A 23624-nucleotide genomic window follows, 5' to 3' on the forward strand; every position below is an offset into this window, starting at 1 on the left:
AACCACGGGACTGCCAGAGAATTCCCTGCCTTACTACTTCTTTTTTTGTAAAAAATAATTTTATCTATTTTCGCCTGCACTGGGTCTTCGTTGCTTTGCGAGGCCTGTCTCTATTGCAGTGAACGCGGGCTTCTCACTGCAGTGGCTTCTCTTGTTGCCAAGCTCAGGATATAGGCAAGCAGCCTCCATAGTTGCAGCTCAGTTGCTCCTCGGCATGTGGTATCTTCCCCGACCAGAGATCAAACCTGTGTCCCCTGCGCTGGCCACGATGGATGCACCCTGCCTTACCTCTTAAGGCCGGAATTACAATGGCTGAAGGAAGGGAATCAGAACTCTACCCTGCACCTACCAGGAGGAATAAAAATCTTTTCCTCCAAATTCCAGATTTCTTTTGATCCACTGACTCTGGTTTCTTTTCCCTTTAAACTTTTATACTCTTAACACTCCATAAACCACATACTAACAAGAGGTCATTGTGAACAAGAAGCAAATGAGTGGGCCTGCCCTCCTTACTGATAAGGACTCTGCCACTCCTGGTTAATCCTACCCTTCTCTGCCCCTAGTTCTGACAGAGGACCAGCCAATGGGTTGTTGAATAAGTGAATAAATTAATGAATGCAGGCCCTTTTTACCAGGAATGGTGGCAAGACAGCCAAAGAGAAAACTGAAAGGAGAAGACAAACACACTTGCTCCCGATTGAAGTTCACTCCAGATATTTTTAGCAACAAATAGTAAAAAGAGCAACTCAAAAACCAAAACAAAAAGTGTGAACTGAGTTCAAAGCAGCTCCAGTAAGAACTGCGACCTGCTATTTGGGCTGGACAGGCTCCTGGGTACCCTCATCCAGCCTTTTGGCACAACTTGCTTCTGGCTCTGTAATCACAGGTCTGCTTCTCTGCCCTTCCATGACCCACGGTTCACCCCCAGAGGTCTCTTCACATCTTCCCCAGTCCGTTAGCTTTCAGAGGTTCTCATTGTATTAGGACTCTTGCTAGAAGCAGATGCACAGCCTAGCCGACCCCTGGATTGTAAAAATGAACAATACTATGAAGGAAGACCAACCCCAAGTGGTGCTCCACAATCCCCTTACGCAGCAGCAGCCAGGAACGGTGTCTGGGACAGACGCTCACCCCACGCCCCAGAAGAATCGTCTGGTGCAAAAGATGGAGAAGATGAACAGCACGGTGCCGCAGAGGATGACCGCCATCATGTAGGCGAAGATCCGGAAGTGCGGGTTGCGGAAACACTCCCGCAGCGAGTAACGGCTGCGGATGGGGACTGGCCTGGTGCTAGGGCCCACGTCCTGGGGCTGCCCAGCCTGACTCGCAGGCTCAGGGCCCAGGTCCAGCGTGTAGACCCGGGGCTGGCGCAGGAAGTAGCGGCTCTTGGGCTGGTCCTTGAGGCAGAGCTGGTGGCCTTCCAGGATGACGTGGTGGGGCTCCAGGCGGAGCAGGGTGAGCACGGCGGTATCCGTGGGCAAGTCAGTGACAGGCTGTCCGGAGGCCAGCACGGTGGGGTGGCGACACAGAGGGCACAGCAAGCGGCGTCGCGTCGGAGTCACCAGGCTGATGTGGGCCAGGCATTCCACGCAGAAGGAATGGCAGCAGTCCAGCACTTTGGGGGTGTGGAATGTGTTGTTGAAGGGGTTCCAGCAGACAGGGCACTCAGGCTCCCGGCCCTGCTGCTCTGCCATCCTCAGACCAGACACTGCGGGGGTCTGACAGGAGACGTCCTGGCAGAAAAGGAGCAAAGGAACACCCATTAGTCTCCATGCCCGTGCTTGGCCCCAGGCTGTGTCTTGAGGGTTGTTGAAAGGCATTATCATCCATATTTATTTCGCAGATGAAACTGAAACTTACATTCAAAAAGATGAAGTGAACTTATCTATAGAACTGAAATAGATGTAGAAACAAACTCGTGGTTCTCAGGGGGTAGGCGGGGGAGGGATAAATTGGGAGATCAGGACTGACATGTACACAGTACTATATATAAAATAAATAACTAATAAGGACCTACTGTATAGCACAGGGAACTCTACTCAGTACTCTGTAATGGCCTATATTGGAAAAGAATGTAAAAAAGAGTGCATATATGGAAAGTTATGACCAACCTAGACAGCATATTAAAAAGCAGAGACATTACTTTGTCAACAAAGGTCCATCTAGTCAAGGCTATGGTTTTTCCAATGGTCATGTATGGATGTGAGAGTTGGACTATAAAGAAAGCTGAGCGCAGAAGAATTGATGCTTTTGAACTATGGTGTTGGAGAAGACTCTTGAGAGTCCCTTGGACTGCAAGGAGATCCAACCAGTCCATCCTAAAGGAGATCAGTCCTGGGTGTTCATTGGAAGGACTGATGTTGAAGCTGAAATTCCAATCCTTTGGCCACCTGATGCAAAGAGCTGACTCATTTGAAAAGACTCTGATGCTGGGAAAGATTGAGGGCAGGAGGAGAAGGGGACTACAGAGGATGAGATGGTTGGATGGCATCACTGACTCAATGGACATGAGTTTGGGTAACTCCAGGAGTTGGTGATGGACAGGGAGGCCTGGCGTGCTGCAGTCCATGGGGTTACAAAGGGTCGTACACAACTGAACGACTGAACTGAACTGAATGTGTATAACTGACTCACTTTGCTGTACACTTGAAACTAACACAAGATTGTAAATCAACTGCTGCTGCTACTGCTAAGTCACTTCAGTCGTGTCCAACTCTGTGTGACCCCATAGACGGCAGCCCACCAGGCTCCCCCGTCCCTGGGATTCTCCAGGCAGGAACACTGGAGTGAGTTGCCATTTCCTTCTCCAATGCATGAAAGTGGAAAGTGAAAGTGAAACCGCTCAGTCGTGTCCGACTCTTAGCGACCTCATGGACTGCAGCCTACCAGGCTCCTCCGCCCATGGGATTTTCCAGGCAAGCATACTGGAATGGGGTGCCATTGCCTTCTCCAACTATATGCCAATAATTAAAAAAAAAAAAAAAAAAGTGATTGTTCCAGATCACCAGGTTCCTAAGCCTGGTGCTCCGGCAGCATCTGCTGGGCAAAGGCCTGAGCCACCCCAGCATCATTGAGCTCACGCTGGAGGAGACAGCTCTCTGGCCTTGAAAGCGGATTACAATGCTTCCTGTGCTGTATGGGATTGCCCTTGGTTTCCTGGACTCCTGGGAGAGGCAGGGGAACCACAGACAGTGCTTCATGTGCTAGGTGTGCTGAGTCACTTCAGTCCTGTTGGAGTCTTTGCGACCCCATGGACAGTGGCCCTCCAGGCTCCTCTATCCATGGGATTCTTCAGGCAAGAATACTGGAGTGGGTTGCCATGCCCTCCCCCAGGGGATCTTCCTGGAGGAAGAACATTTCCCTACCTGCTACCTCCCATCCCTGGCTAGGGCAGAGATGGGCTTTGCCGATACCTGGTCTACCCCTCCTCTGCGGGCAGATGCCAGGCCCTCCCTTCCTCATCCCCTTGGGCCGCAGGGCCAATCCCCGCAGTCCATGGGCCCAGTGTTTGTGCAGGGCACCATGCTGGCCTGGCAAAGGGACCTCTGTGAAGGCTTTTCCCTTTGACCTGAAATCATGGACAGGCTCCTCCCTCCCCGGCTCCCCAGATCAGCCCTTCCAGAGCCTTCTCCCAAGATCTGGTCTCCCCTGGCTCCTCCTCCATCCGTTTGTCCTAGAAACCCCCAAAGCACCCACCTGGGCTTCCTTGGCACTAGGGTAGTAAGCCAGACTGCCCCGGAAGGTCGGAGGCTCCAGTCTTTTCCTCTCCAATATCCACAAAGCCTTGGGAGACTGCCTTCTCGCCACCAACCCCGGGGCCCGTCTCCATGGCAGCGCACACGCAGCGCCTGCAGCTGCCGGGTGGCCCGACCTGCAGCCTCTGGAGCGCACCTGCCTGCAGCGCCGGCCAGAGCGGCAGGTGGGGAGGTGGGGGACCAGCGTTGCCCTGGGGTGTGGCCAACAGCGCGCCCGGAAGCCAAGCATCTGCGAGACTGTGGGCGGTCTCCTCAAGGCCTGGGATCCCTGGCCTGGAAAGGCAGGGCTGGCAATTTGCTTTTTCTAGATTGTGGAGAGGGTAAATGAGCCTTCTGGGCTTCCTCTCTCCTGGGCCCTTATTTCTTTTCTAAAATGGCTGAAACCTCCTTCTCACACAAAGGGGCTGCCAGCCCTGCCCTTCAATTGCTATGAAATTCACTTGCTGCCCTGCCTAAAGTTTCTGACTATTCTCTCAATATCAGATTCAGCAAGTGCCCTCCTGATCACTTAATGGGCCCAAGGAGCTACACCCAGAACATGCAGGCCTCGATGCCTTCTTTGTTCTTAGAACACAGACGGTCAGCCAGCAGGCACTGACTACTGAGTTGAGTCTAAGACTTGACCCTCCCACCACACTGGGGACTTTAAAGGGGGAGTCATGGAGGAGGAGCAGCATTCCAGGCCCACTTCTGTATTTCAGCCAGAAACACTTGGCTTTCCTCATATGAATCATTTGAACAAGCTGAAGAGTTGAGCTTCTGAGGAAAAAAAAAAGTTTAAAAACCTCTTCTCCAACCTAAGCCCTCATTTTGCTGGTGTGTGTGTGTGTGCACACGCATGCACTCAGTCATGTCCAACCCTATGAACTGTAGCCCGCCAGGTTCCTCTATCCATGATTTTCCCCAGGCAAGAATACTGAACTGGATTGCCATTTCCTTCTCCAGGGAATCTTCCCGACCTAGGGATCAAACCCATGTATCTGTGTCTTCTGCATCGGCAGGCAGATTCTTTATCTCTATCGCCACCTGGGGAGCCCTTTAGTCTCCCCCAGTGTCACGCATGGGCTTCCCTCATAGATAAGTTAAGTAGAGATCTGCCTGCAATGCAGGAGACCCAGGTTCGATCCCTGGGTCAGGAAGACCCTCTGGAGAAGGAAATGGCAACCCACTCCAGTATTCTTGCCTAGAGAATCCCATGGACAGAGGAGCCTGGTGGGCTATAGTCCATGGGGTCGCAAAGAGTCAGACATGACTTAGTGACTAAACCATCAGCGTCACCCACTGGTGACCTCGGGACTTCTAGGCCACCACTATGCTGCTGTCAGAGAAACAGAACCCACCATTCGGTTCACCTGCTGGATGTGTGTTACTGACTGGATAGTGAGAGTTTGCATTTCACTAGGAGAGTTCTAGCGGCCATAAATATTCCTCTCATGGTAGGAATCCAGGAAGCATGCAGGGGGGATCTGGGGACAGTGTGTCTCCCTTGTGCCCCAAACATGACCTCATCTACCCTGACTGAAATGGCACCTGAAGCAAAACCTGCTTACGTTCTCAACCATGGTTTCCTGGTTTCCTGCTAGACCCTAGACCTCGGTCACTGCCTCGTGTAGGGAAGAGGAAGACATGCCGGAGGAGGACGAACTAGCTCTGGCCAAAGCTGGGATAGTTTGCCAAAGATCCCGACCAATGAATGCCTCCTCCTGTGGATCTTTCGTCCATCGGTCCAGCAGTCATTGAATTAACGAGAGCTCATCACAGGTCTCAACGGATATGAGTTTGAGTAAACTCCAGGAGTTGGTGATGGACAGGGAGGCCTGGTGTGCTGCAGTCCATGGGGTCGTAAAGAGTCAGACACAACTGAGTGACTGAACTGAACTGAACTGAACATCACAGGTCAGGCACTGTGCTAGACACTTGGTAAATAACAGGGAACAAAATAGACGTAGTCTCTGACCTCACGACATGTAGAGTCTAGTGAGGGAAGGCAACATTTAATGAATGAGTGACGGGCAATAAATAAACGCACAATTTTAATGAATGCTATAAACAAAAAGGAAAGTGAGCTTAGAGGACTGGCTGCTTCAGATGAGACTACCAGAGAAGGGATATGAAAAGAATCCATCCCTGTAGAGTGGAGTAGGAGCATTCCAGCTCAAGAGAACAGCCCGTGCCAAAACTCTAAGGAAAAGCAGCTTTGAGGAAGTGAAAGGAGGCTGGGTAACTGAGGAGTAGTGGGCAGGTCTAGATTGGAAAGTGGCTTAGGAAGAATCCCAAGAGAGGACTTAGGAGAATCCTCAGGGAGACTGCCCTGGAGGCTGGGGAAAGCATCTGGGTTTTTATTCTAGGGCTGAGTTTATGTCTGTGTGTGCTTGCCAGTGGCGCTGGGGAGTGGAGGCTGACCTGATCCTGTTTCTATTTTAAAAACACCATTTCAGCTGCAGAGCAGAAGACAGACTGAAAGGGATGAGTGGAAATGTAAGACCAGATAGGGGCGCTAGCGGTGGTCCACGTTGGGATGGTGGGGCTTGATGCAGGTGAGGCGATGGTGGGGAAGATCAAAGGGATGGGTAAAAGATATCTTGGGAGATGGGATCAAACGTACTCTCTGAGAAGCAATGGACGGCAGAGATTCTAGAACCAGATTGTCAAGGCTATTGATCTCTGAGCCACTGCTTATTAGGGCTGTGATTTCAGCTGAATTGCTTAACCTCTCTGTTCTTCCATTTCTTCTGAAAAGGAAGCTAAAAGTGGTGGTGCCTCAGAGGGTAAAGTTCTTAGACAGAACCTGGCACCCAGGAAAGACTGTCTATGAGGTGGTTGAATTATCCCTGCAAAGGGCTTTGAGAGAGAGGAAGGCTCAAGGTAGACTCTGAGGACTTCCAGCTGTTGGTAAAGAATCCGCCTGCCAATGCAGGGGACACAGGTTCGATCCCTGGTCCGGGAAGATTCCACACGCCACAGAGTAACTAAGCCAGCATGCCATGACTACTGAGCCTGTGCTCGAGAGCCTGGGAGCTGAAACTACTGAGCCCAAGTGCCACAATTCCTGAAGCCCTTGTTATCTAGAGCCTGTGCTCTGCAACAAGAAAAGCCACCACAATGAGAAGCCCATGCACCACAACTACAGAGTAGCCCCTGATTGCCACAACAAGAGGAAAGTCCCCACGGCAACAAAGACCCACCACAACCAAAAATAAAATAAAATTTAAAAAGGCTGACTTTGAAGCCATGAAGGTTTCTGCATTGAGCTTTGAGTAGCCCCTGAATTCCAGAGTGTGTCAGAAGCAGACCTTAAAATGCATATAACCTTGATTCATTCAGCAGTATCCCTCGCTGGAAATTTATACTGTGTAAACAATCCAGGTCCTGTGCAAAGATCTGAGCACTGCTTTAATGGTGAAAAATTGAAAACTGCTCAATTATCCAATAGTAGGACACTGATTAAATAAGTTCTCTCCATCCATACAAAGAGACGTTCTGCAGCCTGTAAACAATGTCCTGAAACACCTATTGATACGGAAATACATTCATGACATGTCATTAGTGAAAAGAACCAGCAGTAAAACCATATTACAGTACAATCCAATTTTCCAATATATGTGTGCAATGGGAAAAATGCGTGGAAAAACAAACACTGTCAACAGTGCTTATCTCTGCGGGTAAGAGTATAAGTTTGTTGGCTTGTTTTTTATTCTATCTGAAAATTCAAACTTTACTGTGCTAAGCTTATATTACTACCCTTAAAGAACTTCCTTCTCCACAAGATAGACTTCCATTTTCTGAAGTTCCATGGCTAAATCTGTTAAGGGTTGTGAGGAGGGATGATTATGGTCGAATCAGCACCTAGGCCCTTATTGGCCATGGTCCCCTCAGGCCTTGGCTGTGGTTTCAGAGTCTGAGTCCAGGAAACAGGAGAGACTGGCCACTTATCCAACTTGGACTCACTCTCAAGCTGGGATATCCCAATACCACCCAAGACATCACCTCCGTCTGTGACCTGCTCACTCAGCCAAATATCAGTTGTCTGTAGCATCACCCCAATGCTTTCAACTTGGAGAGAGGAAAGAGGTGAAGAACTAGCATTTTGTAGAACTTCCCAGTTTACAAAGGGCATCAGTTCTGGCCAGGGTCTGAGTGGAATGATTCCCATTTTGATGGTATAATTGCCTTTTACAGTTTTTTTTTTTTTCCATTTGCATAAACCATTTGATTGTGTAAAACCACCCTCAGAAGAAAGCAGGATCAAGAGTGGAAAGTATGTAGTTTTAGAACCAGACTTCTTTGCTGTGAGGTCTTAGACAAATGGCTTAACCTCTCTGAGCTTTGTCTTCCTCTATGATAGAGGCTAATGAGCCCACCTCATGAGCTTGCTGTGAGGAACGGATAATGGTTATTATGTGCCCAGCAAAGCACAGCAGATGCTCAATGTGTAGTTAATATGACATTTTTGCACTCATTTTATCGATGGGAATGTCAAGACTCAGAAAGGTGAATTGACTTGCCCAAGGCTTCACAGCTAAAGAATGGTTGAACTTGGAAGATGATCCCAGGAGCCCTGCCTCCCAGGCTGGTGTTCACCCCAGGGACGAGCTGCCTCTCCAGAATGCAGGGCTCTGTGACCCTTCCCTCCACGACCCTCCCTGACTCCTTACCTGCTCCTCAGAGCCTCCTCCACCTCCTCCTCCTCGGCTGAGCGGTCCTGCAGCCTGTTCTCTGGGCTCTGCCTGCTCCTGGCGCGTCGTTTCCAGGCAGCTGTGGGCGGGCCTCATTTGCATGGTCTTCAGGAAGCTCTTGGCCGGCTTTCCGCCTCATGTTTTCTTCTTCTTTCCCTCTGATGACTTTGGACAGCCTGAAAGCTCTGGTTTCATCCTCCTCCTGTGAGTCACTCTTGCTTTCTCTCTAAAGGGGTTGAAGTCCACTTGTCTTTGCAGACCTGTGTTCTATAACACAGAGCACAGTTTGGTCTGCTGCCATCAGGTCTGACTGCACCACCTAGGCTGACACACCACCAGAGGGGTAGTTGAAGGCCAGGCAGGGTGCTTCTTTGAAGTCACTTCTGCCCCTTGGCCCAGATAGATCCTCCACTACTCTGAGCCCTACCACCAAATTACAAAGGGCTCTTGCAAAATATTAGGAAAAGGCAAATAATGCACAAGGAAAATGATCAGGGGGAGAGTCTTTGAAACCAAAGCCCGAAGAGCCTGGGTTCTCAATCAAGTCAGATTTCTGGGTCAGAGTCAAGTCCTCAGTCAGAATCTGGACTCTACTTACTAGTGATGGAGAACTGACTTCTCTAAATATTGGTTTTCTCAGCTGAAAATGAGCATAATAATTTTGCCCATTTGATCTGCAGGTTAAATGAGATAATTTGGATAGAGATCATAACACAGTGCCTGGTACACAGTAACATGCAGTAAATGTTAACTATTATAAACGACCAGGCAAATCACAGAAAGAGAAATACGAATGGAATAGACATGTAATGATTCGATCTCATTTATAATCGTGCTGTTGTTCAGTTGCTAAATCATGTCTGACTCTTTGCGACGCCATGGACTGCAGCATGCCAGGCTTCCCTGTCCTTCACCATCTCCTGGAGTTTGTTCAGACTCATGTCCATTGAGTTGGTGATGCCAACCAACCATCTTGTCCTCTGTTGAACCTTTCTCTTCCTGTCTTCAATCCCTCCCAACATCAGGGTCTTTTCTAATGAGTCAGCTCTTTGGATCAGGTGGCCAAAGTATTGGAGCTTCAGCATCAGTCCTTCCAATGAATATTCATGACTGATTTCCTTTAGGATTGACTGGTTGATCTTCTTGCAGTCCAATGGACTCTCAAGAGTCTTCTCCAACACCACAGTTCAAAAGCATCAATTCTTCGGCACTCAGCTTTCTTTATGGTCCAACTCACATCCATACATGACTACTGGAAAAACCATAGCTTTGACTAGATGGACCTTTGTTAGCAAAGTAATGCTTCTGCTTTTTAGTATGCTGTCTAGGTTGGTCATAACTTTTCTTCCAAGAAGCAAGCGTCTTTTAATTTCATGGCTGCAGTCACCATCTGCAGTGATTTTGGAGCCCAAGAAAATAAAGTCTGTCACTGTTTTCATTGTTTCCCCATCTATTTGCCATGATGTGATGGGACTGGATGCCATGATCTTCATTTTTTGAATGTTGAGTTTCAAACCAGCTTTCGAAATCTCTTCATTTATAGTTCATGGAATTCTCCAGGCCAGAATACTGGAGTGGGTAGCCTTTTCCTTGTTTAGGGGATCTTCCCAACCCAGGGACTGAACCCAGGTCTCCCTCATTGCAGGCAGATTCTTTACCAGCTGAGCCACAAGGGAAGCCCCATTTATAATTAGAGAAATTCAAATTTAAATAAGATACTGCTATTTTTCCTATAAGACTGAGAAAGATTGAATTAATAGCTTAAAATGCTACTATTATTAAAAGTAATAATAGCAGTCTATGTACTTTATTAAATCCTTCTGATCATTGACAGTGAATCCTCCCAGTATTCCCACAAGGCACAATATAGAAAACAGAACATCAATGACTCATCCTTACTCTTCCACAGATAAGGGATCAGAAGCTCAAAGAGATTTATTTGCCCAAGAGCTCAGGAGAAACAAATTAAAGAGCTGGGACTGGAAGTGTGACCTGAAATCTGTGCTGGTGCCTCATTCTCTCCCCAAATCATGTTCATATGACCAACTTTTTGTTCCCTCTCCTATTCTTCTTTTATTCCTTTCTGTTTTTGTTATTGACTTAGCTAAGTCATGTCCTAATCTTTGAGACCCCATGGACTGTAGGGATCCGTTCCTTTACAGATCCTTTAAATTGGGGTTTGGAGAAAAAAAAAACAGAAATGAAAGTGTTTGGTGTTGTAATCAAATGCCCTAGTCCCCTTAATTTATGTTTTACAATTTTTACTTTAGAATAGGTGACACATTCGTGTATTCAGCACAATGAGAGGTCTGATTTGGCAATGGAAATGTTTTTCTCTCAGCTACCTATTTTCCCTAAAAATTAGCATATTATACTATCAGTTTCTTCTGTATCTTTCTCAAGATGCTTTATGAATATGCAAGCAAAACTCCTATGTTAGAATGTCTATGTATTTCTTTTCCTCCCTTTTACACAAATGTGCTTATGGTACACGTTTCTACATCTTGCTTTTTTCGTTTAATAATGTATGTGAGATATCATTCTGTATTTTATTTATTTATGTATTGGTTGCGTTGAGTCTTTGCTGCATGGGCTTTTCTCTGGTCATGGCAAGCAGGGGTCACTCTTCAGTTGTGGTGTGCAGGCTTCTCACTGCACTGGCTTCTCGTCGCAGAGCGCAGGCTCTAGGGCACTTGGGTGTCAGTTGGGGCGCTCAGGCTTAGTTGCTCTGTGGTGTGTGGGATCTGCCCAGACCAGGGATCGAACCTGTGTCTCCCACATAGGCAGGAGACATTCCTTACCACTGAGCCAAAGGGAAGCCCCTTCAGCTTTTTAATGGCTGTACTGGATTTCATTGAATGACTGTACCAGAAATTACTTAATCATTCCCTTTTTTTTTTCCTTTGTTTTGTTTTTCCTGTATAAAAAAGGATCCAAATATCAAGGTATAGTGAAGGGGAGAACAAGGGACACCCCCTTGGTGTAAGGACACACGGTGGCAGAAGGATAAGCCTCAAAAGGAGAGGTGGTTCTATTTAGCCAGCATTTATTGTAGTAAACTATTCTTAATAAGTTTCACTCACCATTTAAAAATGTTCTGGTATGCATTCTTTATAGTCAAGTGTTACTATATCACATCTTATTTTTTTTAGCAATTCAGTGTATCTTCTGTTCAGTTCAGTTCAGTTCAGTCACTCTCATGTCCGACTCTTTGTGACCCCATGAATTGCAGCATGCCAGGCCTCCCTGTCCATCACCAACTCCCAGAGTTCACCCAGACTCACGTCCATTGAGTCAGTGATGCCATCCAGCCATCTCATCCTCTGTCGTCCCCTTCTCCTCCTGCCCCCAATCCCTCCCAGCATCAGAGTCTTTTCCAATGAGTCAACTCTTCACATGAGGTGGCCAAAGTACTGGAGTTTCAGCTTTAGCATCATTAGTCTTAAGTAAAGCACTCACTGTGTATCAGTTCAGTTCAGTTCAGTCACTCAGTTGTGTCCAACTCTTTGCGACCCCATGGACTGCCGCATGCCAGGCCTCCCTGTGCATCACTAGCTCCCAGAGTGTACTCAAACTCAGTGTGCATTGAGTCAGTGATGCCATCCAACCATCTCATCCTCTGTTGTCCCCTTCTCCTCCTGACTTCAATCTTTCCCAGCATCAGTGTCTTTTCTAGTCAGTTCTTTGCATCAGGTGGCCAAAATATTGGAGTTTCAGCTTCAGCATCAGTCCTTTCAATGAATATTCAGGACCGATTTCCTTTAGGATGGACTGGTTGAATCTCCTTGCTGTCCAAGGGACTCTCAAGAGTCTTTTCCAACACCACAGTTCAAAAGCATCAATTATTCAGCGCTCAGCTTTCTTTATAGTCCAACTCTCACATCCATGCATGACCATTGGAAAAACCATAGCTTTGAGTAGACAGACCTTTGTTGATAAAGTAATGTTTTTGCTTTTTAATATGCTGTCTAGGTTGGTCATAACTTTTCTTCCAAGGAGCAAAGGTCTTCTAATTTCATGGCTGCTGTCACCATCTGCAGTGATTTTGGAGCCCCAAATATAAAGCCGGTCACTCTTTCCACTGTTTCCCCATCTATTTGCCATGAAGTGATGGGACCAGATGCCATGATCTTAGTTTTCTGAATGTTGAGCTTTTAAGTTTCACTGTGTATAGGAATTTGTATTTTGGAGATGCTTGATCTATCTGCAAAGAAAAATTAAGAATGATTAGTACTTTATTACAAAATGTTCCTTAATTGTGTCTATTAAAAAACAAAACAAAACAAAACAAAAAAACTGTACTGTTAGTCTTGTATGCCTGGAAGTAATTAAGGTACATCATTACTGTAGTTTAAAAGTTGTACATGGTAAGACATATTTTATTTTTACCATACGTTTTTACTGAAAGATCTATTCTCTATCCCAAGGCAAGCATGAATAAAATTAGGTTAAATGTTTAAAAAAAAAAAAAAAAGGAGGGGTTGGAGGGGGATGTCATTAAGGCAGCAAAATAGTCTCTATTAAAAACTGGAGGAAGTCTCCAGTCTCCAGTCTTTGAAGCCTCAGAGACCGAGGCAGAGGTCACACTCCAGGATTCGAAGGAAGGGAAATGTCAGTATCTCCTCTCTTGGTTCTGATGCAACCATTCCCATTGCTCACCCTGGGTCACTGTGTAGATAAGAGTGCCTCTGGACTCGAAGTCAGAGATTCGCTGGTGTGGGTTAAAAGTCAGCATCTCTAGCATCTCTGGAGTAGCTGTGCTCCAGACTCCTCAGCCTCGGGTACCAGCAACTAGGGGCTCCAGGCCCCCTGGGGGAAAGGGCTCCATGGGGCAGAGACACTTCTCAGGGCCTGTCATCCTCAAAGATTTTACCTAACTGGTCAGCTTCAGAGGTTCTGCAAAAGAGAGGCCTTTGAGGAAACATCTCTGCGGAGATACGGCCAACGTTCCCCATGTCCACAGGTGTTGAATACGTAGGCAGTAAAAGAACTTCTGGAGTTCAGGGTACCAGACTATAACAAGTATAGATGTAAGTGCCAGCTGGAAGCTGCAGATTCTGGCCAGGCCAAAGTCAGCCAGCTTGACTGTTCCACCACTTGTCACTTGAATGTTCTCTGCTTCAGGTCTTGGTGAATGAAAAAGTGGGCATGAAGGAAATCTAAGCCTCTTAGAAACTGGTGCCTCAGACCCTTGATGGCCTCCACGGGTAAGCCTGGTGGGGGTGCCTTGTCCTGGACCACAGGTCTTGATCCACATATTCACACACCAGGATCACTTGGGTCTCCCGATCAGTTCAGGCTGTGGCACAGGTGTCCAGTAGGCCCCCTCCAGGGCACTCATATGCTCTTGAGGGCTGCGGAGTGGCCACTGCGGGGATCATGGGCCTTGTACTCCATCCCATGGGCACCAACACTAATCTCAGCGACTGGCTCATTTTGAAGGGTAGCCATTCTCAAACCAGAGGAGAGCCCTGCCCCATGTTGAGAGGTACAGGGGCAGCCTGTTATCAGGGCCCTGAAGTCAGTTCCTGCGGTGCCATACACTTGAGCTCTGTCCTGGGTAAGCAGTTGGATGCTCAGTTCTGTTCAGTTCAGTCACTCAGTCATGTCCAACTCTTTGCGACCCCGTGGACTGTAGCTTGCCAGGCTTTTCTGTCCATCATCAGCTCCTGGAGCTTTCTCAAACTCATGTCCATGGAGTAGGTGATGCCATCCAACCATCTCATCCTCTGTTGTCCCCTTCTCCTCCTGCCTTCAATCTTACCCAGCATCAGGGTCTTTTCCAATGAGTCAGTTCTTCACATCAGGTGGCCAAAGTATTGGAGTTTCAACTTTAGCATTAGTCTTTCAGTGAATATTCAGGACTAATTTCCTTTAGGATTGACTGGCTTGATCTCCTTGCAATTGGGGATCAACTATCACCCCATGGGTCTACTATAGACACAGGCCAACTAAAGCCGTCCCCTTTACCACCACCCTCACCAAGTGACCAGCTGCCCAGCCATTCCCTCACTGATCTAACCCCTTTGTCTTTGTTTTTGGCTGTGCCTCAAGGCATGCAGGCGGAGAAAGCAATGGCACCCCACTCCAGTACTCTTGCCTGGAAAATCCCATGGATGGAGGAGCCTGGTAGGCTACAGTCCATGGGGTCGCTAAGAGTCGGACACGACTGAGCGACTTCACTTTCACTTCTCACTTTCATTCATTGGAGAAGGAAATGGCCACCCACTCCAGTATTCTTGCCCGGAGAATCCCAGAGACGGGGGAGCCTGTTGGGCTGCCGTCTATGGGGTCGCACAGAGTCAGACATGACTGAAGCGACTTAGCAGCAGCAGCAGCAAGGCATGCAGGATCTTAGTTCCCTCACCAGGGATAGAACCTGGGCCCCCTGCAGTGGAAGCTTGGAGTCCTAACCATTGGACCCCAGAGAATTCCCCCTAATCCCTTCATTTTAAATATATAAACATTGGATGGAAAAATAAATGCCAAAATAATTGCAGGATTTAAATAAGCCTAGAATTGCCTGAAAAATAGTTGTGTTCTTCGGGAAGCGTTTTTCCTCTGTCTGATCAGGAAACAGAGGGATGTCTCACCGCTTGACCTGGTGGCCTGGAATTCCCTTTCAGCCCTGGAATGCCCTACTTTTCATTTCTGGTTAACTAAGTTTAGTGAGAATTCAAAACACTGATTAAGCCCAGAAGACCTGGTTCGTATTTGAAAGTTTGGAAGCCATGCTTTCCGGTTTGGCAACTCTTGCACACCATGAAGTTTATACAATTTGACATAATAATATAATTTCCTGCAAGTATCCAAAAGATACATGTGATACTGTGATTTATAGTAAGAATTTGGCCTTTATTCTGTTCCTGGTGCAGATTCCTAAAACCCTTGGAATGTCCTAAGTGATTGAGAACAATAAAGGTGTCTTTGTTATGTTAATGAGGTAACTTTCAAAATACCACCAGATAACCCAAGAAGGGGGGCTGATTGCCAAGGGAATCAACCTTATGATTTTGTGTCTCAGTTTTCAGTCTGGTCCTTACAACCCTAACTTTAACCCTCCACCTCCTGGGAGGGGAAAGGAGCTAGAGATTAAGTTCCCTCACCAATGGCCAATGATTTAATTAATCATGGCTGTGTAATGGGGCCTCATAAAAATCCAAAAGGATAGAGTTCAGAGATCTTCTGGACTGATGAAGTGCTAGGAGGATGGTGTGCTTTGAGAGGGTATGTGAGTTCCACAGCCCTTCCCTCATACCTTGCCCTACACATCTCCTCCATCTGGCTGTTCATCTGTTGTTGTTCAGTCGCTAAGTTGTATCTTTGTGACTAAATAAATGGACTGTAGAATGCCAGGTTTCCCTGTCCTTCACTATCTCCCAGAGTTTGCTTGAATTTATGTTCGTTGAGTCGGTGATGCCATCCAACCATCTCATCCTCTGTCACCCTCCTTCTCCTCTTGCCCTCAATCTTTCCCAGCATGAAGGTCTTTTCCAATGAGTTGGCTTTTTGCATCAGGTGGCCAAAGTATTGGAGCTGCAGCTTCAGCATCCGTCAGTCCTTTCAATGAATATTCAGGATTGATTTCCTTTAGGATGGACTGATTGGATCTCCTTGCAGTCCAAGGGACTCTCAAGAGTCTTCTGCAACACCACAGTTCAAAAGCATCAGTTCTTCAGTGCTCAGCCTTCTTTATGGTCCAACTCTCAAATCTGTACATGACTACTGAAAAAACCATAGCTTTGACTAGACATACATATGCTCATCTATATCCTTCATAATATCCTCTATGCTACCTTATAATTACCTATATAAGGTAAATGGAAGCAAATATTGCTCAGTCCTGTGAGTTGCTCTAGCAAACTAATCAAACCCAAGGATGGGCTCATGGGAACCTCTGACTATAGCCAATTGGTCAGAAGCACGAGGAACTACGTGGGCTTTCGATTGACAACTTAAGTGTGTGTGGGGGGAGGCAGTCTCGTGACACTGAACCTATAAGCTGTGGGATCTGATGCTTTCTCCAGCCAGGTAGTGTCAGAACGGAGTTGAACTGTACACCCAGCTGGTGTGAGAACTACACACACATCAGAATCAGTCACAATCAGAATATACCTATATCTTTTGGTTAAGTGAGGATGTTCATTGCAGTTTTAACTACAAATTAATTTTTTAAAAAATAGAGCCAACTTTAGCACATCAGTTAAGTGGAAAACTATACAATCATTTAAAATGATATTGTGGAAGACTTTTTATTGACTTGTGAAAATGATCACAATATACTATAAATGGAGGGGGCAAAGCAGTTTACAAAATATTGTATGCGTGAGTCAGATTTTGTAAAACAAAACTTGTAAAGGCTGAAGGCCATGAGACAAAATGTCACAATGGTTATCTCTGCATGCTAGGCTAACTGGTATTGTCATTTTCTTATCTATCTATCTATCTATCTATCTATATATATTTTTTTTTTTTTTTTTTTAGAGCAGGAGGGTAGGTGGCGGCGGCTCACGCTGGCCGCGTCAGGGGGGCTCTTCCGCCTCCTCAGGCGCGGCTCCCCCGGGGGACTCTCCGGCGGCTCCCCCGGGGGACTCTCCGGCGCCCCCGCCGTCCGTTCGGGCTTTGCGCCGCGCCTGAGGCGCTCCTGCGCGGAGACCGGTTCCTTCAGAAGTCAATAACAGCCTCGTGAGATGTGAGGCTAGAACGCGGTTCCTAAGACGCCCGAATACCGTCCGAAGTTAGAGAGCGGTGGTCGACGCGGCGAGATTGAGAGGCTGCGGCAGCGGCAGGAGCTCCAGCAAACACGTCCAGCCGCTTCCCCCTGCACTGTCTGACTCTTCCACCCCTTATCTATATTTTTTTTAACTTTTATTAATAAATATGTATTACTTTTGATAGGGACAAAGTAGGATAATCAAATAGGTAGCCCAGAAATTTCATTAGGGGATCATAAATAGAGAGGGAATTTTAAGGGACTTTGGGGGACTATACCCACTCCAGTTCTTTCCTGGAGAATCCCAGGGACCGGGGAACCTGGTGGGCTGCCGTCTATGGGGTTGCACAGAGTTGGACACTACTGAAGCGACTTGGAACCGGAGATCAAATTGCCAACATCCGCTGGATCATAGAAAAAGCAAGAGAGTTCCAGAAAAACATCTATTTCTGCTTTATTGACTATGCCAAAGCCTTTGACTGTGTGGATCACAATAAACTGTGGAAAATTCTGAAAGAGATGGGAATACCAGACCACCTGATCTGCCTCTTGAGAAATTTGTATGCAGGTCAGGAAGCAACAGTTAGAACTGGACATGGAACAACAGACCGGTTCCAAATAGGAAAAGAGTTCGTCAAGGCTGTGTATTGTCACCCTGTTTATTTAACTTATATGCAGAGTACATCATGAGAAACGCTGGGCTGGAAGAAACACAAGCTGGAATCAAGATTGCCAGGAGAAATATCAATAACCTCAGATATGCAGATGACACCACCCTTATGGCAGAAAGCGAAGAGGAACTCAAAAACCTCTTGATGAAAGTGAAAGTGGAAAGTGAAAAATTTGGCTTAAAGCTCAACATTCAGAAAACGAAGATCATGGCATCCGGTCCCACCACTTCATGGGAAATAGATGGGGAAACAGTGGAAACATTGTCAGACTTTATTTTTCTGGGCTCCAAAATCACTACAGATGGTGACTGCAGCCATGAAATTAAAAGACGCTTACTCCTTGGAAGGAAAGTTATGACCAACCTAGATAGCATATTCAAAAGCAGAGACATTACTTTGCCAACAAAGGTTCGTCTAGTCAAGGCTATGGTTTTTCCTGTGGTCATGTATGGATGTGAGAGTTGGACTGTGAAGAAGGCTGAGCACTGAAGAATTGATGCTTTTGAACTGTGGTGTTGGAGAAGACTCTTGAGAGTCCCTTGGACTGCAAGGAGATCCAACCAGTCCATTCTGAAGGAGATCAGCCCTGGGATTTCTTTGGAAGGACTGATGCTAAAGCTGAAACTCCAGTACTTTGGCCACCTCATGCGAAGAGTTGACTCATTGGAAAAGACTTTGATGCTGGGAGGGATTGGGGACAGGAGAAGGGGACGACAGAGGATGAGATGGCTGGATGGCATCACTGACTCGATGGACGTGACTCTCAGTGAACTCCAGGAGTTGGTGATGGACAGGGAGGCCTGGCGTGCTGCGATTCATGGGGTTGCAAAGAGTCGGACACGACTGAGTGACTGATCTGATCTGATCTGATCTGAAGCGACTTAGCAGCAGCAGTAAGTTAATGATCACTTAAGCAATCAGATTTGATTAATTGTAAAATCAAGTAGGCTTGCGTAGCAACAGAAACCATGAAGCAGAAGCATGGCCGAAACAATACAATGGTGGCATGAGACCCACATCTCGCCCAGTGAGCTCAGGAAGTTAATGACTCCTAGGACACGCTCTTTGCACACATAAAAAACGATTTACGGAAAGGTGACAGTTCAAAGTGAAAGAACTTCATTGTACTGAGACCTGAAGTAATTTTTCCGTAGTGCCAGCTTGACCATGTAGGGACAAGAAAATTCCCCTACCCAACCTGGAGGAGGAGTTGATGATGGAAGTGTGACATCTATTGAAGAATAAGAAAGAAAGCGGTCTTTTTCCCCTCCCCACATTTCCTTTGATTATAAAAACATAAGGCATGGAGTTCTTGAGGCGGCACCCTCTCACCAATCAATTGTAAGCCTCATAAGAGTCCTATTCTAATAAATCACTTTTTATCGATTACTTTGCCTCTTGCTGAATTCTTTCTGTTCTGAGACATAAAGGACTGGAGCGGAGCCCCCTAATGGTTTCACTTCTGGAGTAGGGGAATTCACTTGGAAAATAATTAAGTCTGAGTTTTCTGCAACCAGGGAATCCAGAACTTAAGGAGAAAGGAAGGTGGGTGTGTAAGAAATCAGGGCATTGCAAGCATAAAACACCTCGTCTAACCACGGCCCTTTCCCGGGTCACTTCTTGTCTAGTGAGCAAATGCGCTATCACAGTGTCTCTGGGTGGTCGGGGCTAGGGAGTACTTTGCACACTGTGGAAAATTTTCTGGGGAGATACCCAGGAGAGATAGTGAGGCATCTCAGGAATTTGAGAGTTGAACAAACTTAGTTCATGCTTGGGAAGTGAGGTCAGTCAGCTGGAAAAGCACCTTGTCTAAGCAGTCCGTTGAAACTGGGTGAGTGAAGAGTCATGAGACGTGGTGGAGCCCAGCCAAGATCTGGAGTGGAGGCGGAAGGTGGCATGAACCACGTGGGGAGGAAGAGGCAGCAGAAGGCAGGAAACAGACAGTGGAGGCGGGAGTAAAGGCGGTGACGAGGCAGGTTCGGTCCGGTGATCAGGCCTGAGTGAGACCCCACCCCAAAAGGGCAGGGGCAGCTCCCCCTGTGGGCACCGTAGGGGGTCACGTGGCGCCCAGCCTTAGGCCGCCCGGAGCCTAGAAAAGTCCCAGCCGCAGAGGCCTCACCTGGAGATTGAGAGCAATGCCAAAGCTCAGGCCCACTCCAGACCTACTAAGTCAGAGTTTGCATTTTTACCAGATCCCCGGGGAAATTCAGAGACACACTGGAGTATGAGGAGGACTAATTTAGGAAAAAATATCCCCAATACATGCTCCTTGACTCATCCTGAGTACATTCATCTTCAGATTCCTGAAGACTTCCCATGGACCTGACACCAAGATGATGATGTCAGGCAGGGCTGGGTAAACCTCAGCGTGGGAATGGACATCTCTGTGTCTCCTTTGTGTAGCATCGGAATCTGTTTTACAAGCCACAATCCTTATGCAAAACCCTTGGGGCCAAATGTGTTTTAGAATTCAGAATTTTTCATATTTTAGGAACATAATATGATGCACTGACCATATACTAGTGAGATCTGAGGCAGCACACTGTAATAAAATGTACTAATATTCTGCAATTTATTATAGAGTGAAAGCTGAAAGAATAAGCACCATCAGGTCAGGCCAATTTTGGCACCAAATTTAATAATAAAACCTTTGGAGAAAGAAATGGCAACCCACTCCAGTGTTCTTGCCTGGAGAATTTCATGGACAGAGGAGCCTGGTGGGCTCCATGGGATTGCAGAGTCGGACACGACTGAGCAACTAACACACTTTGTCTCCAGAGTGTGGGAATTTTAGAATCGTGGATAAGGATTATGAACTATTTTATTATTCTATTTTTTTAAGGATTTTTTTTAATGTGGACCATTTTAAAGTCTTTATTGAATTTATTACAATATTGCTTCTGTTTTATTTATTTTTGGCTGCCCCATGCAGCTTGCAGGGTTTGTCGTGGTCTGTGTGTGGGTTGGAAAAGAATTTCCAGATGTGAGGTGGAATGAGAGGAGAACAGCATTAGAGTGGGACACGCTGTTAGAACAGTGGGTTGGCTCGAGAGAGAGCCGACCAATACTGCTTCTGTTTGATGGTTTGGTTTTTTGGCTGTGATGCAAATGGGATGTTAGCTCCCCAACCAGGGATCGAACCTGCAACCCCTGTATTGGAAGGCAAGGACTTAAACACTGGACCACCATTTTATTTTTAAAGTGTACCAGTTGAATAAATCTAGAAACGTTGATTGCACTATTTCCCAACCTTCATTTACCTCAGACTTAGCAGGAACTACACAAGATCTAGATATTCTTTCAAATATAAAGTAGTTCACATAATTACTCTCGCCAAACAGGTCACACCTGGCATTGTATTCCCAGATCAACTTGAGGAGTTCTGTAAGCAGTGATTGGATTTTGACGAAATTGAGAATTTTTCCAAGCTAACATCAGTTTTTGAAATGTGCGAGCTGAGGCTGGACCCGCAGGGCCTCCAGCTCCCAGCCCTGGGCTTTCAGTCCCTCCCTTCATCTGTTTTCCCCTCCCCGCTCTATCCCCAGGCAGACACAGGACAACAGGCCTCCTACCCATGCTGCCTGGATTGTATTTGGAAACTCAAAACTGTAATCAGACAGTTCTTCCTCCAGCTGGGCTGTGAAGCATCTCATTCTCCAAACCCCCAGAACTTCTGCCACATTGGGCTGGCAGTAATGGTCCCCCGAAGCTTCTTGGTATGAGTTGGGCCAGGCACAGCCAGGTAAGACCTCACACTTACTCTGAAATCTTTCCTCACGTGACCCCTGCCAGGAAGGAAGACAGTGGCAGAGTTGCAAGAGGTTGTTTATATAAGGAAGGGACAGGGGAGTTTCCAGGAAGGTCTCAAAAGCCTTCTCCGAATGCCCAGAGAGAGATGGCCAAAGTCCATCTCTGCTCTTGGAGTGCTCAGCGGGCAGCACCAGGCAAAGGGACCCTCTCACGGGGCTGTTAGTCAAAATCAGGAAGCCGGGCCCCACCCTCCTTGGTGGGTCCACAGGGCCTCGTGGTCTGCATGCTTTTCTGTGGCACTTTCTCATCGGCGCTTGCCTCTACATCTGTTTCCCTTCTCTCATGGGAATTTACTCTTTAACTTTTATTGTAATACATGTCCAATACGGAAAAATTCGGTGACTCAGATGAATAATAATACGATACTCAGGAGCGATGCTAGGCACTATTTGAGGGGCTCTACCTGAACCTGTGACATTTCTGATGACACTCTGTGAGCAGGTATTACCATCATATAATCTCCATTTCACAGGTGACGGCATGGAGACACAGGTAGGTCCCTGGCCCCAGGTCCATGAGGCTAAGAGGAGGCTGACTGGGATCCGAACCAGGCATTGTGGTGCTGGGGTCCACACCCTAAACCCAGGCCACACCCCACAATCCTACACACAGAAGTGACCACAAAGACATTTGGGTATATAGCCTTTTAGTATTTTACATATATAATTTTTTTCATAAATTATTATAAAATAGGTGCTTACCTTGTAGCTCAGTTGGTAAAGAACCTGCCTGCAATGCAGAAGACCCAGGTTTGATTCCTGGGTCAGGAAGATCCCCTGGAGAAGTGGCAACCCACTCCAGTATTCTTGCCTGGAGAAACACAAACCCATGGACAGAGGGGCCTGGCAGGCCACAGTTCATGGGTCACAAGAGTCAGACACGACTTAGCAACCACAGCACTACCATTATAAAATGTCTACTCTATGCACTGTTGTGTAGTCTTTCTACTTATCCTTCCACATCACAACACGTTCTACAACGTTTTATTCAAAATGAAAAGTCTTTTTTTATCATAAAAGTGTCAGAAGAATTAAATTTATGTGTTTGCTTGTAGTGTATGCATGAAATGTCTCTGGAAGGGTTCTGCAGATGCTGGAACACTGGTTACCTCTTGAGGCAGCCAGATGGAAGGTAGACGTGGATGAAGAGGAGACTGCTGTGTAACCTCTTGTACTCTTGATTATGACTATATAAATGTGTTATTGACTTCAAAAATAATTAAATTTTTAAAATGAAACTAATTCATCCTCATTATAAAAAAAATACAGGCATAAAGTAGAAAATAAATTCATCTTTAAGCTCAATACTCAGAGATAACACCGTTAACATTTTTGCTCTATTTGTTCCAGACCTTCATCTATGAGTACAGACATACATGCAGATATGTTTTACCAAAATAGGACGAGGCCGTATGGGGCTGTTTTGTCACCTGTGTTTTGCACTTAGGGTGAATCATGGACAATGTTCCATGCAGCCTCATTTTAAATGTCAGCAAGGTTATCAGTCATATTAAGGTGGCCAGTTTCCAAAGGAATATTTCTGGATAGACTGAGTTCAGCACCTAGATATGCAGTGCTAGTTGATACCAGGGTTATTTTATTAGGAGACTCAGATGAAATTATGGTTGTGAAAGTGGTTTGTAAAGTATAGAGCATATAAGAATCTGTTTTAAATTCTGGCCTCTTAACTGGCTGTGTCAGGAAGAATGGTAGAATCAAAACCAGTTGGTCCAGCTTCTTTCTAATGTTGGCTCACAGAGCTGACACCTCCCTATTGCGGTCTTCATTTACACACTCATTTACTTATTTATATTTTGAGTCTTAGTTGTGGCATGTGGGATCTAGTTTCCTCATCAGGAATCAAACCTGCATTGGGAGTGCAGTCTTAGCCACTGGACCACCAGTAAGTCCCTGCACTCATCTTTAAAGCTGAGAGTTTTAAGGAAAGGTTAAGAGCACCAAGTGTTAGCACGGATATGGAACGGAAACTCTGCTAAATG

The 23624-nt window shown here is 46.5% G+C and overlaps 1 protein-coding gene, 1 long non-coding RNA gene and 1 pseudogene across 3 annotated transcripts; 1 reads left to right on the forward strand and 2 right to left on the reverse strand.

Annotated features, from left to right (window-relative positions):
- Nucleotides 1–697: 697 nt before the first annotated feature.
- RNF183 (ring finger protein 183) lies at nt 698–8564 on the reverse strand. Of its 2 annotated transcripts, none has more exons than XM_019966760.2 (2): nt 8411–8564; nt 698–1733 (listed from the first exon to the last, which is right to left on the reverse strand). In XM_019966760.2, exons 1-2 carry the CDS (start codon nt 8531–8533, stop codon nt 1128–1130), a joined length of 729 nt encoding a protein of 242 aa, XP_019822319.2. In that variant the 5' UTR covers nt 8534–8564; the 3' UTR covers nt 698–1127. The 2 variants fall into 2 exon arrangements, with proteins under 2 accessions (XP_019822319.2, XP_019822318.2); XM_019966759.2 differs by lacking the exon at nt 8411–8564 and adding an exon at nt 3697–3967.
- Nucleotides 8542–22771, forward strand: LOC109563369 (uncharacterized). The gene is made up of 3 exons (XR_002181340.2): nt 8542–8635; nt 21361–21557; nt 22680–22771. It is a non-coding gene; the product is annotated as an uncharacterized lncRNA (long non-coding RNA).
- Nucleotides 11461–21366, reverse strand: LOC139184652 (cyclin-dependent kinase 4-like; annotated as a pseudogene).
- Nucleotides 22772–23624: the final 853 nt, after the last annotated feature.

Source organism: Bos indicus, chromosome 8 (genome assembly GCF_029378745.1).
Source record: "Bos indicus isolate NIAB-ARS_2022 breed Sahiwal x Tharparkar chromosome 8, NIAB-ARS_B.indTharparkar_mat_pri_1.0, whole genome shotgun sequence".
In the NCBI taxonomy this organism is placed as follows: Eukaryota; Metazoa; Chordata; class Mammalia; order Artiodactyla; family Bovidae; genus Bos; species Bos indicus.